Genomic DNA, 17,161 nt, shown 5'->3' with positions numbered 1-17,161 from the left:
GCCGGGTCCAATTGGATCTGCCAAAATCCTTTGGACGCATCCAATTTGGTAAATATTTTGGCTTGCGCCATCTCGCTGGTGAGGTCCTCTCGTTTCGGGATGGGATAGTGTTCCCGCATGATGTTGTTATTCAGATCTTTAGGATCTATACATATGCGGAGCTCGCCAGAGGGCTTCTTTACACAGACCATGGAGCTGACCCATGGCGTGGGCTCCGTGACCCTGGATAGGACCCCTTGGTCCTGAAGATCCTGCAGCTGCAACTTGAGGCGGTCTTTGAGTGGCGCAGGAACCCTGCGAGGTGCGTGAACGACAGGGATGGCGTCCGGTTTGAGTCGAATCTTGTACGTGTATGGCAATGTCCCCATGCCTTCAAAAACCTCCTGGTTGTGATCAAGGAGGGAATGGAGATTTGCGTGGAACTCAGCATCCGGGAAGTCGGATATCTCATCTGGAGAGAGAGACATAATGCGCTGTACCAGGTGAAGGACCTTACACGCCTGTGCGCCCAGTAACGAGTCTTTTGATGAGCCGACAACTTCGAAGGGGAGTGTGGCCGTGTGCATCTTGTGAGTTATCTGGACGGTCCTGACTTGTCTGCGAGATTGTCGGGGATGTGCAGGATCCATGGGTTGAGCCGAACGACAGTGGGCAGCATAGTGGCCCATCTTGCCACATCTGAGGCACTGTCAGTTTTTAGCAGAACATTGCCCTTTTAAGTGTACAGCTCCACAATTGCCGCACGTCATGATGTCACGGCGTTCGTTGCGCCACTGCGCATGCGCAGTGCGATCTTGCGGTGGGCGCGCCAGCGCAGTGCGTCCCTCGATGTGGCCGTTATTTTTGGCGCGCACCAGCGCGGGAGACAGCGAAAAGCGCGGGAAGCGGCCGCTGTCATCCGGGCCGTGGGTCGGGAAGTAATCGACGGCCTGGATGCGTTCGGCGTCGTGGGCGGCCTGGCTTGCCGATTCGACGGCTGGGGACCCCCTCCATGCCAACTCGGACGACTGAAATCGGGCAAAACGGCAGGTTGCATTCTCGTGGAGGACACAGGCTTCCACAGCAGACGCTAAGGTGAGGCTTTTTATTTTAAGAAGCTGCTGGCGTAGGCCACTAGAGGCAACGCCAAAAACAATCTGGTCCCTGATCATGGACTCTGTGGTGCTGCCGTAACCGCAGGACTGCGCTAGAATTCGGAGGTGCGTCAAAAAGGGTTGAAAAAGCTCCTCCTTACCTTGCAGGCGTTGCTGAAAGAGGTATCTTTCAAAACTTTCATTCACTTCAACCTTAAAGTGCTGGTCCAGTTTGAGGATGACCGTGTCATATTTGGATTGGTTTTCGCCTTCTTTGAACACCAGTGAGTTGAAGACGTCGAGGGCGTGCTGACCTGCGTAGAAGAGGAGCATTGCAATCTTCGTTTCATCCGAGGCACTCTGTTTTTCGTTGGCTCGGATGTACAGGTCAAATCGCTGCCTGAAGAGCTTCCAATTGGTACCTAGGTTCCCCGCGACTTGCAACGGCTGCGGTTTGTCGGTGCGGTCCATATCCAGAATGGCAGGTTAGTTGGCAGGAATCGATCCACTCCTGTACCATGTGGTGTTGGGCGTTCTGACACACAGATGAGCCAACACGGTTGTATATGGTACAACGCTATTTTATTTAAACTTTCTATGTACAGTTTTGTCTTGATACTGTGCACGTGGGGATTCCCTGTTTGTGATCTTGTAACAGGTCTTGTCCGTGTCTTTGTCCCCAGACCTACTGTCCACTAGGTGTCGTGCTCGTGCTTTTATGTGGTTGGTGTCCTTGTGTGTGATTGGTTGTGGTGTTGTGTGCTCTGATTTGTCTGTTGGTGTGTCCATCATGATGTGTGTGTTTGAATATCATGACAGGAAACAATCTGGGAGAGAGGCTCACCACGTGCCCCGCCCAAAACAAACTCAGTAACCGTGAGCAGCGTACCCAGCAACCATAAATTTAGAGCTGGAGGTGCTGTATAACGCAGAGGAAAAACAGGCTGAGCTTGGCTGTGCCTTGCTTTGGGGAAAAAGGAAGCAGGGCAGTTCTAAAGATTCGTGGCACATCATACGCACACAGCTCCTTCCATAAAGAAAATTAGTGGGGTGTTTTGGCACCATGGGATGGTTTGATGAGAATACAGAGTGATGGAGCTCATATACAGAGAGATTTGACTATTTTATTCACGCTAACAAAATAGCAGCACATATAAAAGTCCCAACTTTCCTGAGCATAATGGGGGGGGGGGGGGGATCATTGAACCTCCTTTGGAATCTTGTGTAGCCGGAAAAGCCAAGCACAAAAACGTACTAATAGTGAAAAATTTGCAGGGCCCCTTTCACCAAAAGGTTTAGATTTCATAAGCGAATAAAGAAGAAGGTTAATCGGTTACACAGTTTGTAGCTACCCTGAAACGACTAGCTGAACACTGAGAGTCGGGGATGTGTTAAACAATACCAGCAGAGGTAGATTAGCCTGGGCTTTAAGGAGCGAAACTACTCAAAAGTGACTGTTAACTGAAAGCAACCTAACCTTAAGGAAAGCTTATGAAGTTGCTGCATCCATGGAATCAACAGCCAAAGAAGTTCAGCAGTTGAGTTCAAGCTCAAGAATTCACAAGATGCCGGCTGGAACTCGAATGCAAACACAGACTCGCACTTGCCACAGATGTGCAAAAACCTAGCACTCAGCAGCAGATTGTTGGTGCAAAGACATCATGTGCAGGAATTGTGGCAGAGTAGATCCACATTGCATGCACTTGTTGGAAAAAGAAACAAGTTTCAGGCAGAAAATTGCAGGAAGCAAGAGCCAAATAAAACAAATGGCAAGCTGAATTAAGGAAAATATGTCCAAGTGGTACTAAAAGGACGTGAGAAGGAACTCGATTCATAGTCCGAAGACGAACTGTCACTAAATGTACTAGTTATTTCTGGTGCAACAAACCGAGATTGGATCACTACATTACTGGCCGGTCAACCGGTGAAGATAGAGGTGGACACTGGGGCAGTCATCTCATTGGTACGAGAGACCATTCATCAAGAAAAGCTCTGACGTATTGTTCTGCAACCCTCTGAGATGGTACTAAAAAGCCACACAGTTGAAGTGGTTCCGTTGAGGGGCTTAAATTGATGTGCAATCAAATGGACAGCCAGCAGATTTGACCTTGCATATAGTCAAAGGAAATTACCTGTCACTAATGGGAAGAACTTGGCTGGAAAAGGTCAAATAAAATTGGGCTGATGTAAATCTCATGACAGATTCCAAATCAGGTCTACCTAAAATCTTGAAGAAACATGCCGTTGTCTTCAACAGTGAGCCAGGAAGCATGAAGGATAGCTCAGTAAAGCTCAAGATCAAGGAAGAAAATCAGATGAGATGCTTAACGGCTAAGACAGTGCCGTACACAATCAGTCCCAAGGTAGAGGCAGAATTAGAATGGCTGATTCAAAATTGGTCACTCCATTACTGGACAGGAATCCTTGAACCCATTAATGTGAGTGATTGGGCCGTGCTGATTGTACCGGGGATGAAAAAAGATGGATCTGTATGCATTTGTGATGATTTTAAACTCACTATTAATCCTGCACTGTATGCAGAGCAATACACTCTACCCCTGATTGATGACCTAATATCTGGGTTGGAGGCCAACACTTCAATTGAATCTATCTCAGTCAAACATATATTCAAATGAAGGTGGATCAGGATTCACAACAGGTATTGACGATTGTGACATACAACGGGTTATTTCGATACAAAAGATTTTTATTTGTTCCAATGAGCTATGGACCAAACCTTAAGCTTCCTTACTGGGAAGAATGAGGAAGAACATCTCCGCAAATTAGATGCCACACTCCATATATTAGAAGATTATGGATTAAGAGTCCGAAAAGACAAATGTGAATTTTTCCAATCTTCAGTTGAATATCTGGGTCATGTCATCGACATGGCTCTGCATAAGTCTCCTTTGAAAGTCAAAGTCATTACCAAGGCACCCACAACTCAAAATGTCAACCATCGTTCTTAGGGTTACTAAATTACTACGGAAGTTTGTCCCTAGGTGACTAATCCTAAAGCCTTTGCACAATCTACTGTGTCAGAATAAAAAATGGAAATGGGGGATCAATGTGAGAGAGCATTCATACAAGCCAAAGAGGCGCGACTCAAGTCAGAATTCCTGACACATTTTGATCCAAATTTGCCCCTGCCACTGGCATGTGACACATCACCTTATGGGGTTGGGGCAGTGGTTTCCCACATATTGCCACAGGTGAAGAGAAGCTGATAGCCTTTGCACCAAGAACTTTCAATAAAGCCGCAAGCATTTATGCGCAGATAGAGAAAAAAGCCCGAGAAATCAGCTTTGGAATAAAACAGTTCTACCAATTCCAGTATGGGAGAAAATTTTCTTTATTGACGCACCATCGTCCACTAACAGCGATTTTTGGGCCTCATATCGGGATTCCCTCACGGCAGCGAGCAGAATTTAGAGGTGGGCATTGCTCTTGTCAGCACACACATACACGATCAAGTATTGTCAGTCAAATCTTCATGGGAATGCAGGTGGACTCTCCCGACTATCCTTACCAAATAGATTACCGATAAACAGTTTGTGCAGAAACATTTTCTACTTTGAGAATTAGAAACACTTTTGTAACTGCAGGACAGGTGAAGGAGCAGACCAGAAGTGATCCAATACAGGGTCCCCATGTCTGTGTGGGTCTCACCCCCACAACCCAAAGATGTGCAGGCTAGGTGACCTGGCCAAGCTAAATTGCCCTTAATTGGAATTTTTTTTTAAAATAAGTGATACAATACTGTCAGAGGTTATAGACATGGGGCTTCAGGGCAAGACCTTAGGAGCAAACCCTGATAGCACTGTTGCTTCACAGCGCCAGGGTCCCAGGTTCAATTCCCACTTGGGTCACTGTCTGTGCGGAGTCTGCACGTTCTCCCCGTGTCTGTGACGGTTTCCTCCGAGTGCTCCGGTTTTCTCCCACAAGTCCCGAAAGACGTGCTTGTTAGGTGAATTGGGTATTCTGAATTCTCCCTCTGTGTACCTGAACAGGTGCCGGAGTGTGGCGAATAGGGACTTTTCACAGTAACTTCATTGCCGTGTTAATGTAAGCCTACTTGTAACAATAATAAAGGTTATAATAATAATAATTAGTATTATTATTAAGAAAACATGTATTAAACCAATTACTCGAAGGCCACTGTGGTATTGTAAGGATGAATGACATAGCCAGCAGTTATTTTTGGTGGCTGGGCTAGATGCTGGAATCAAGGAGAAGGTGGGAATGCGTTTGTCTTGTGAAAAAGTGCACAACCTGCCACCATTTGACCCATTGCACCTGTGGGAATGGTCAGAATAGGCCTGGCAACAGGTATGTGTTGATTACGCTGGACGTTTGGAAGGGTTTATGTTTCACATTCTAGTCGATGCTTCCTCGAAATCGCCAGAAATTTTCATCATGAAGTTAAGATCATTTGAGAAAAAAATTGAGAGAGTGGGTGAAATCTTCAGCTTATTCGTGTACCCTGAACAACTGGAGAGTGATAATGGACCGCAGTTCATGACCTTGAGTTCCCAAATTACTTGAAGGAGAATGGAATTCAACACATCCGGTCCCCCCGTTATCACCCTGCCACAAAAGGGCTGGCAGAACATTATTTACAGATGGTGAAACATTCGTTAAAAGTTACCATAGAGCAAGGTTAATTGCCTAAACGTCTGAGTCAATTCCTGCTCAAGTACAGGAATACTGCGCACTCAATAACTCAAGTTACTCTACCATTGCTAATGGCTAGACGTAAACCACGCACAGCACAAAACCACCCAAGTCAAAATAAATTGTTGAGAAAAAGCATCAGGATCAGGTCATACTGCAGGAGAACAAGGCAAAATGTCATGTTTTTCATCAGGGTGAGGAGGTTCTGGCAAGAAATTATATCACAAATGAAAAGTGGACCTTAGCACAGACAGGGCTGGTCTCCCACACCGTACAAACCTGAGATGAAATAATATGGAGGAGGCGTGAGGATCTACTGACGGCAACAAAAAGCAGTCCAACAGAGGCAGAGCTGACAGAGAGCCTAAATCCAGATGTACCAATAGGCGACCCGGACCTTCCCAAGAAACTGGCATGAACCGAATCAACTGGGGAAAACAGGACCTCAATTGCAAATCAAATACCAAATCAACCTTAGATCACTGCAATGACATTGGTTAAGAAAGCCACTGATGGTGCTCACACCAAGTCAAAGACACCAGAGGTTGCAGCAAGTATCAAAAAGCAGACGCCTGAGGTTCACTGACAACAACAGAGAGAACGATAAACTCCGGAACGTCTGGCGTATTCACTGTTGCTGTTAATCGATTGTTCATGTTGCTAATTGATGTTATACTGTTTATTGTGTCAGGGATCTTTGATTTAAAGGAGGACGGGGAATGTTGTGTATTCATGGTGTTTTAGTGTTTCCTCACAAGCAGCCTTGTACCTGATTAAGGGTACTGTAAGAGAACTATTGTGTGAGGTCATCGGAGTTAACATCATCGGCCTTACCATCCCAACCTGTGATGTTAACATCTAAATAAAGCTCCAGGTTTGTTTATCTTTCTCTCTCTTCACACTTGAATGCACCCTGGTTGTGAGAAGACAATGTGATTGATGTGATGAGGAGTTGTCAGTCATCGCAAACGTATTTATAAACATTGTGGTTAGCATCAAATCAGGGTACTTGAGGTGCATTCAAACGTGAAATTCATGAAAGATAAATAAACAATCCATGAAGTAGCTGTGTCTGAACCATGAAACTGTCAATCAGAGGCTAGTGCAGTATTGTTCTGTGAAATTGAATGGATACTTAGCATTTCAAAGGCTTTTGGTGGATTTGAAGCCTTTAAAGTGTTGTGGGCTTTTGAGGAACCATTTGTAACAGCTGCTGTTTTAAAGGCTTATGCCTGAGGGAGCAAATGTTATGAAAGGGAAAGTCTTCCTGCTTTGATTCTACACTGGACTGCCTCGGCTGCTCTTCAGCTATCAGGCAGAACAGTTCAAGGTGAAGAGGCCATATCAAAATTTAAAAACTCAGACCAGGAGGGTGCTGTTCAGCAGACAGCTGCCTAAGCTCACCATGCCAAGGGTGATCTTCAGGTTTCCCAGGGCTGGAAGGGGCAAACCACACATGGGTCCCCCATCCCAGCAGCTGGGGATGGGTCAACCCTAAGCTCACAGTTCGATCCCATCTGACCCACAGGACTCTTGGGGAACCCCTTCTCTGCAGCCTAGCAGCGGCAATGGGGCACATGGCCTACAGCCTGGCCCTCTAGAGCCCCTTGGGGTCCATCATGCCAGGCGAGGGTTTCATTGCAAGAGTGTAGGTGCCAGGGAGCAGTGGACTGTAGGTAATGTCAGAGGATGCGGACTGAAGGGGATGGCTAATGGGGGGGCGGGGGGGGCAGTGCTGAAGGGGGGCTGATGGGAGCTGGGGAAGGGGGTGGAGAAATCGGTTACCCTTATGCAAGCATGGTGTGGTGGGGTGACCAATTATTCCTGTGGTGGGTGGGGGGAGGATGCTTCTCCTTGTCAGTTGGAGGGGATCAGGATTTGCATTGTGGATGGAGCAGTCCAGCTGCCGAGCCGCCCACTCAAAATGGTGTCCGATATCAGATTCCCAGGGAATCTGGCAATCTCTCCGCCATGCATAAATTTGCATGGTTCAGGAATTATACTCGCCATTCTTAGATCAGTGCATACCAGTTCCAATTCTCCGCTAGAACGGAGAATCCAGGATTGCCAAGTGCTCGTGCTGTCTTTTGGATCCCCTATGTGTTGTAATGTTTAAGAGAGAAGCGATTCTCGCCTTATTGTCTGAGAAAGTTAACTATTGTGTCAATGCTTCGAAAGAGACTCCAAACCAAGTAAGTTCATCAGAAACCTACAGAGATAAAAGCTTTGTTTTCCAACATGAGCTGTACACTGTCCGAAACGCAGACAGCTTTGATTAGAATTCAATAAAATATATTTTGTGTTGGTAACTACATTGCAATCATCAGCTATGAAAAACTTAACAAAGCTATGGATTATTAATGTTTTTCCTCTTTGTGTTTTGACAGCACAAAGCCCAACTGCAGCTGATCCCTTGCAGCAAGCATACGCTGGAGTGCAGCAATATGCAGGTCGTTAGTATTAACACTTTGTCTAGCTCTACTTTTAAGATTTTATTTCAATCTTTCAGTCTTTCAAAAGCTTGCAAAAAATGCTTTTATTGAAGTATATTTCTTTGTCAGTTTATTTTGCTGTGTGTTATTCAGCTTTCAAAATGTTTTTCGGGTTGATGTATTGCATTCATTGTAGTTGTCGATCTGTTCAAGAAGGACTTTATTTTTCTGCAAAAGGTTTCTAAAACGAAAATGAAAACTGGTTAAACTCTGTTAACTTTATAGTGTTCATTTCACAGAAAGCCTTATGAAGAAGCGACAGATAGAATAGGATCCGACACAGGAGTGACTTTAAAGGCCCAGTTCAGTTTTAACAATCAGGCCTCCTGAGTCTGAGTGAACTTTGTTATCCAGCAAAGTAGCCTTCTCCCGGCTCTGAGGTTTATTTTAGTGACTTCCGGGAGACGAGATAAACATATTGGCTACATTTTAGCACTATCACAGGGGAATGACAAACAAAATAATTTACTCTGCCGCATGTTATCACGTTTCTCAGATGTAGATTTATGAACCTATATTGACCGTGGAGATATGTATGATCTGACCACCCCATCTCCTAGACTGAGTGAAACAGGAGGTAGTAGGGCGTGGTAGTGGAAATCTGTGAGATGGTCAAGGGTAAACAGAATTTGTGTGATTTTTTTTTTCTTAATAAAGATGAAGCACATAAATAAAATGACTAAAATTTTAGATATTTTAAATGTGTATTTAATGACCGTGTTTATATATTTTATGTGTCAGCCATGGTTCAGTTGCGAGCACTCTCATCTCTGAGTCAGGCGGTTGTGGGTTCGAACCCCACTCCAGAAGTTGAGTGCAAAAATCAAGTCTGACACTCCAGTGTGTAGTGCTCCACTGTCAGAGGTGCCATCTTTCAAATGAGCCATTCAACTGAGGTCTCTCAGCTGGGTGTAAAAGATCCCTTCACTCTACTTCAAAGAAGACCAGGGAGGTATCCCCAGTGTCCTGGCCAATAATTATCCCTCAATTGACATCAGAAAATCAAATTAATTGGTCATTACCGTACTGTTGTTTATGGAAACTTGCTGTGTGAAAATTGTCTGCCCTGTTTCCTGCACTACAACATTGATTACACGTCAAAATTACTTCATTGGCTGTGAAGTGCTTTGGGAAGGCCTGAGCTCAAGAAAGGTGCCACATACATGCTATTTTTTTCCCATTCATTTGTGCCTTTCCCTCTGCTCTATGGAATCATAGAATCCCTGCAGTGCAGAAGGAACCCATTCCACCAATTGAGTCTCCACCGACCCTCTGAAAGTTTACCCCACTCCCCCAACCCCATCCCTGCACATCCCTGGACACTAAGGGTCAATTTACCATGTCCAATCCACCTAACCTGCACATCTTGGGACTGTGGGAGGAAACCGGAGCAGCTGGAGGAAACCCACGCAGACACAGGGAGAACATGCAGATTCCACACAGTCACACATGGCCCGAATTGACCGTGACCTTGGTGCTGTGGGGCAGCAGTGCTAACCACTCTGCCAGTGTGCTGCCACCCGTCCTACCTGAGTTATAGCACAAGATGCCCCACCAAATTCCAATACTCCTGTAATTATTCCCATCTTTTATTTAAATTTGATTTCAATTGCTGCAACAAAGCCAATATTCTGACCTCAGCAAGATTTTCTGCCTATTGACTGAATAGACGGTATTAGGACTCAAACTAATTAGACATACAATCGGTATAATGTCAATGTAACCTTTATTTGTACGAATCAAAATTATAAATTGACTTTAAATGATTTATGGTGCCTGATAAAACTAGAAGTAAGAAAATTGTTTTAATTAGCGAAACAAACGCATCCTGTTCCTTCAAAGTTATTTGTTTGAAAACTGAAATGTCTAATAGGTTTTTTTAGTTGGTGCAGTAGGTGTTTGGACATAAAATGGAGCTCCAAAGAATTGAAGCAATAAGGAAGTTATTTCTTTCTTGATGTCTTTGATGCTGCACTTATTATTGTGCAAATATTTTCATCCTGTCATCTGACCTTTCGGTTATCAAATTGTTATTGTTCTGTATTTATTGCAGTATCTTTCCAAATGAGGAAAATGTTTCACAAATTCACTTTGGCAATAATTTAATCATTGCTTGCCTTCTGAATTGATTTCATTTTAATTGCATTCCAGATCAGAGTGAGAAAGTTCTTAGTTGTCTGTCCTAAGAATGATTATACTAGTGAAGTTATACCGCAGTCATTTTTCATTGCAGTGCAAGATTTACACCAGACATTAGACGCACTTCAGAAGCACCTCATAGTCTGCTTAGCACTCTCTGGCACACGCCGCCTTTGGGATCTATGCAGCAAATGTGTTGCAATGTCAAGGAGATCATTGAAAGACTTCTTAAAAAATATTTCTTGGTAATAAAAAAAAAGTGATAACAATACATTACACAAGGAATAATTATATTCCAAACAGTATTGTTGAGTATGACTGATGTCTGTGAAATAGATTCCTTTGAGATTCAGCATTATATTCCACTGGACAAAATGGTTTCTGTGCGTCACGGGTCAGGATTGGAAGCGAGGGGGCTGTTGTTTCTGGAAGGCAGTGTAACAGTGATGATGGATCCATATATATTTCTGAGTTTATTTTGTCTACCTTCTGAAATCAGCAAATATTTATTGGAATATTGATGGGACTGTTAACCTAATGGTTATGTCACTGGACTAGCAATGCACGGCTGGTGAATCTAAATCCCTCCATGGCAACTGATCAAATTAAATTCAATAAATCAACAACAACGGCTCGCACGTATTAAGCATCTTTCAGATTGTAAAATATCCAACGCATTTTTCACAGGAATATTATGAAATGTAATTTAACACTGAGCCCCACAGGGAGATATGAAGATGTAGATCCAATTCAGGTGGGAGCTATAAAATAAATGGCAGAACCATCAGGTGAATAGAGACACAGAGAGATCTGGGCGTGCAGGTCCACAGATCCTTAAAAGTGGCAGCACAGGTGGAAATGGTGGTAAAGAAAGCATATGGCATGCATGCCTTCGTAGGACGGGTTATCGAGTATAAAAGCTCGAAAGTTATGTTACAACGGGCAGCACGGTGGTGCAGTGGGTTAGCCCTGCAGTGGGTTAGCCCTGTTGCCTTACAGCGCCGAGGTCCCAGGTTCGATCCCGGCTCTGGGTCACTGTCCGTGTGGAGTTTGCACATACTCCCCGTGTTTACGTGGGTTTCGCCCACACAATCCAAAGATATGCAGGTTAGGTGGATTGGACACGCTAAATTGCCCCTTAATTGGAAAAAATGAATGGGGTACTCTAAATTTATATTAAAACAAAGAAAATTATGTTACAATTATATCGAACGTTGGTTAGGCCACATTTGGAATACTGTGTCCAATTCTGGTCACCACACTACCAGAAGGACGTGGAGGCTTTGGAGAGAGTACAGGAAAGGTTTACTAGGATGTTGCCTGGTATGGAGGGTATTAGCTAAGAGGAGAAATTGAATAAACTGGGATTGTTCTCCCCAGAGAGACAGAGGCTGAGGGGCGACCTGATAGAAGTTTATAAAATTATTAGGGATATAGATAGGGTGAACAGTCGGAGGCTTTTTCCCAAGGAAGAAATGACAATTACAAGGGGCACAAGTTCAAGGTGAGGCAGGATAAGTTCAGTGGAGATGTGCGGGGAAAGTTTTTTACACAGAGGGTGGTGGAGGCCTGGAATGCACTGCCACGTGAGGTGGTTGAGGCAGATACATTAGCGACCTTTAAGACTTATCTAGATAGACACATGAACAGACAGGGTATCGAAGGATACAGGCGGTTGGTCTAGATAGGACACATGATCGGCTCAGGCTTGGAGGGCCGAAGGGCCTGTTCCTGTGCAGTATTGTTCTTTGTCCTTTGTATAAGTGACCAAAAGCTTGGTCAAATAAATAGATTTCAGCAGAGTCTTGAAGAGAGATAGATGGCCAATCAGTGAGGTTTGCAAAGGGATTTTCAGAGCTTACGGCCCAGGTAGCTAAAAGCACAAATACCAGTCATGGGTCAATGAAAATCAGGGACCACAAGAGTTCAGAATTAGAGGAGTAGCGGTATAGAATCATAGAATTTACAGTGCTGAAGGAAGCCATTCGGCCCATCGAGTCTGCACTGGCCCTTGGAAATAGCCCCACTGAAGGACGTGGCGGCTTTGGAGTACAGAAAAGGTTTACCAGGATGTTGCCTGGTATGGAGGGTATTAGCCTTGAAGAGAGATTGAATAAACTGTGATTGTTCTCCCTGGAGAGACGAAGGCTGAGGCGTGACCTGATAGAACCCCACCTAACCTTTTTGGACACTAAGGGCAATTTAGCATGGCCAATGCACCTAACCTGCACATCTTTGGACTGTGGAAGGAAACCGGAGCACCTGGAGGACTCCACACAGACGGTGACCCAAGCCGGGAATCGAACCTGGGTCCCTGGAGCTGTAAAGCAACTGTGCTAACCACTGTGCTACCGTGCATCTCAAAGGCTTACAAAGCCTGCTGAAATTACAGAGATAGGGAGGGACAAGGCCATGGAGGGATTTGAAACCAAGGATGAGAATTTGAAAACTGAAACATTGTTGGGACTAGGAGCCGAGGTCAGTGAGTACAGGGATGATAGAGCTTGGTGTGAATTAGGATACCTGCAGCAGAGTCTGGATGATCCCAAGTTTATAGAAGGTGTATAGTAGGAGGCTGTCTAGAAGAGCATTGGAATGGTCATTAATCAAGGGAATAAAGGCACGGATGAGGCTTTCAGCAGTAAATTAGCTGAGCGGAGGAAGAGATAAGCTAGATTATGGTTGTGGAAGTAAGTGGTCTTGGTGATGTTAAAAGATATGGGGTGGGCTAATACCATAAAATGAGCATGAGGGGAGTTGTTGTGTCATAAAAACCTAACTGGCGCCCTAATGTCCAACAAGGAAACCTAATCTGCCACTCTTACCCATTTGTGCCTAAATGTGACTTCAGTCTCACACCATGTGATTAATGCCTAAAGGTCTCTGGAAAGTAAGGCCCATATTTTCACTGCCAGTACAGTTGCGCAGAGATGGGAGAATTCCTAATTCTGCGAACCCAACCTAAAAAAATGGTCACCCGTAGTTCTGACTTTTGTTCCAGCATGTTGGGAGAGAGCTGGATTAGAAGTCGGGCCTGTCACCTCGGGAATGTGTATGGAGGTTGCCGGTTGTAAAATCCGTCAGGCTGGAAGGCCTGCCTCTATGCTCCGGCACTTTGTTGAATTAATTAGAAAAAATATTGAAACAAAAAACAGCGCTCTAGCCCTCGTCTCGCAACCCCTTACCCCTTCACTCTCCCACACACTCCCCATGTCCCATCCATGGAAAACTACAACATCTCATGACTCCCATAACCACTACAGTCCCTCATATTTCCTATGCAAACGCATGCCCCTCCAACCACTCCCATGGCCCCTGTGACCCCCACATCCCCATGGACCTTTATAGCCACTATGCAAACTTATCATTATCCAATTGATTCCTCTACCCACCACCCTTTGACCTAACACCATACATTCCAACTCACCCAGTAGCCTTTGACAGCATTAACAGTTTTTTGACAGCTTGACTGTTTTTGACAGCTTGGACAGTTCCAATGCACTTTTTACAAACAATCATGTTTACTTTTAACAATCTCCAAAGGACTACCTTGGCTATCCAAATGAATCCAGCAGTTCAGCACACTACAGATTTCACACTTCTGACATACCAAAACCCCACTTCAGTGGAGGCAGCTGGTGATTTAAATTACATTCGCGAACCCTAGCCCAACTATAGTCCCACCGTCACAAAAATAGAAAGCACCACGCTTGGGTGCAGGACTTAGGATCTCCAGGGTCATCCATCCTTTTCTCTACAATGGAGAGCCTCTCCATTGTGGCAAAAATCTGGGCCTAAGAATGAGTGAGAAATGCTGCCTAGTCAGTAATGCATACAGACGAAGAACTGTTCTTTTTAAAATGTTCGCCTTGGAGATTAAATTGCTGGGGCAGAGTTTATGATAAAATACACTGCATAATAGAAAATCATTAAAAAATATAATACTCCTAAAGGTTAATAAAATGTTGACCTTTATATCTGGAAGACTAGAATACAAGATGGTAGAAGCCATGATTCAGCATTGCATGTTCCCGGTTAGACTGCACCTGGAGTGTTGTGAGCAGTCCTGGATACCACAGTTAAGTAAAGATTTATTGGTCATGGACTGGGTGCAATGTAGGTTTACCAAATTGATACCGAGACTCGAAGGGTAAAGCTTCGAGGAGCGATTAAGCAACCTAGTGTTACATTCCCCTGAATTTAGAAAATTAAAGGTTGATTTGATCAAAAGATTTTAAGATATTAAGGAGAATAGATAGGGTAGATTGGGAGAAACTATTCCTGTTCCTGAAAGTATAGAACTCGATGGGCCAAATGACCGACTCCTGCTCCTACGTCTTATGGTCTCATGACTGGGGGGCACGTCTAAAAATTAGAACTGGACATTTCAGGAGTGAAATGAGGAAACCCTTCTTCACACGATGGCCGTGAGAACCTTGGAACTCTCATCCACAATGACAATTGATTCTAGGTAAGTTCATAAGATCGAGGAGCAGATTTAAGCCATTTGGCCCATTGAATCTGCTCCGCTATTCGATCATGGTGATCTCATCCTGGCCTTAACTCCGCCATCCTGCCCAGTCTCCATAACCTTTCAACCCATTACCAATTAAAAATTTGTTTAACTCCTCCTTAAATTTACTCACTGTCCCAGCATCCACCTCACTCTGGGGTAGCAAATTCCACAGATTCAAGACCCCTAGGGAGAAGTAGTTTCTCCTGAAGCCCGTTTTAAATTTGCTACCTCTTATCCTGAGACTAGATCAATTATTAATTTTAAAACGGAGTTGATAGAGTTTTGTGATCCAAAGACATGAAAGAATACAAGTGGGTTTGGGGTTAGACCACAAATCAGCCATTATCTCATTGAATGGCAGAACAGGCAAGCGGGGCTAAGTGACCTCCTTCTGTTCCTACGTGGCTTGAATGGCCTTTCCCTGTCCATTCCTCATTGTGTTTAGATAGACTTCCTGGTCCTAACAATAACAAGATTTATTGCCTGACTATTCCTTTTAAATTATTTACCGGGTGCCCTCACTGCCTTTAGTGACTGACCAGCAGTGTAATGCACGGTCCACTGCCTAGTGAGCATCCCAGCTGTGTCAATGCGGATGGGGATATCAAATAGGTGAGTTCCATGGATTGGCATGGCCACTGCTTTCATCTCCTACCCCTCGCTTCAATCTCTTTTCAAAAATTGGAATTGATGACTCCTTATCAGTAACTTCTCAACTGATTCCTTTCTACCACTTCAACAGAAAAGGATATCCAGAGTGGTTTCTTCAAAGGGATTCAAGGACTGATTCAAGATCATTTTCCTACTTAACCTACAAGCAGAGGACCAAAGATTGAACTTTTAATTTCAGGACAGGCCAGGCAAGATCCAGTTACATTGATTTTCCACCCACCAGAATTTTCAATAGTGGGGACAGGTAGAGATGAGCTGATGTATCATGACACTATTCAAATATGGGAAATATATGACCCAGTTTATTTAGGAATACAGGAACAGGAGTAAGCCTTTGAGCCCATCAACCCTGCTCACCCATTCAGTTAGACCACGGCTGGTCATCTACCTCAATACCACTTCCCCACACTTTCTCCATATCCCTTAATGGCATTAGTCTCCAGGAATTTACTGATTTGTGTCTTGAACATGCTCAATGATTGAGCTTCCTGTGCCCTCGGGTAGACCATGCTAAGAATTGACCACCCGCTGAGTGAAGAATTCCTCCTCATCTCAGTCTTAAATGACCTACCCATTAGATTATGTCCTTTGGTTTTAGTCTCCCAATTTTCTCCTCAGGAGAAAATCCTACATCCCAGGGATCAGTCTGGTGAGCACTCTCTCTATGGCAAGCATACCTCTCCTTAGATAAGGGGACCAAAACTCTACACAATACTCCAGCTGTGGTCTCACAAAGGCTCTGTACAACTGTAGCAAGACATCGCTATTCCTGTAGTCAAATCTCCTTGCGATGAAGGCCAGTATACCATTTGCCTTCCCAATTACTTGCTGCACCTGCATGCTAGCTTTTAGTGAACAAGGACACCCAGTCCCTTTAGACATAACACTTCCCAACCTCTCACTGTTTAAGAAATTTTCTGCCTTTCTGTTTTTTCCACCTAAGTGAATAGCTTCACATTTATTCACATTAAATTCCATCTGCCATGTTCTGGCCCATTCACCTAGCCGGTCCAAGCCCTATTAAAGTCTCCTTGCACCCTCCTCACAACTGGTCACCCACACCCCCTGCTGCAACCCCGCGACACCCTGGAGCACATGTCCGGGGATGACACCGGTCTCTCGTCACTGCTATCACTGACACCCTCCACCATCCCAGAGACACTCAGCTCTGCTGGGCACTTTAGTGAAGAGGCTCCTGGGGCGCTATCTGGTGCACACCACACTCATGCAACGGTACATCAGATGGAGGTAGGAACCCCCGAGTGGCCGGAGGGTCGGAGGCCCGACACCAGGGACTAGATGGCATCCAGACAGGTCTTGCACTTCTGGAAAGGGCCGTCCCATCAATGCTGGAGGTGCAGGCGCAGAGCCAGGATCTACAGGAGGGGGTTGTCAGCAACCATCGAGCGCCTGCAGGTGCAGTTGAAGGAGTCCACCTTCCTGCATAGGCAGGAGGCAGTTCCGACAATGGGTGCTTCCCAGGCCAATACCGCATGTCTGGGGTCCGCAGTGATGGCCTTGAGTGCAACAGTATCGGCCATAGGTCAAGATGTCCAAGGCCTGGGACACTCTATGCGGGTGCTGGCTGAGGCATA

General features: G+C 44.9%; 1 protein-coding gene across 23 annotated transcripts in view; it reads left to right on the top strand.

Moving 5' to 3' along the window:
• celf4 (CUGBP, Elav-like family member 4) overlaps positions 1–17,161 on the top strand; it is a 1,524,235-nt gene that overhangs the window by 1,421,321 nt on the left and 85,753 nt on the right. For 16 of the 23 annotated variants that reach the window (XR_011940282.1, XM_072497251.1, XM_072497244.1 and 13 more), the window contains one exon: positions 8,135–8,200. Coding sequence is in view for 22 of the 23 variants with exons in the window: in XM_072497251.1 (XP_072353352.1) it covers positions 8,135–8,200 (66 nt within the window). In the remaining variant the exon portion in view is untranslated. The remainder of the gene's footprint in view (positions 1–8,134; positions 8,201–17,161) is intronic. The other 7 variants (XM_072497252.1, XM_072497240.1, XM_072497250.1 and 4 more) reach the window with 1 other exon arrangement.

Source organism: Scyliorhinus torazame, chromosome 3 (genome assembly GCF_047496885.1).
Source record: "Scyliorhinus torazame isolate Kashiwa2021f chromosome 3, sScyTor2.1, whole genome shotgun sequence".
In the NCBI taxonomy this organism is placed as follows: domain Eukaryota; kingdom Metazoa; phylum Chordata; class Chondrichthyes; order Carcharhiniformes; family Scyliorhinidae; genus Scyliorhinus; species Scyliorhinus torazame.
This window is presented reverse-complemented; position numbering and strand designations above follow the sequence as displayed.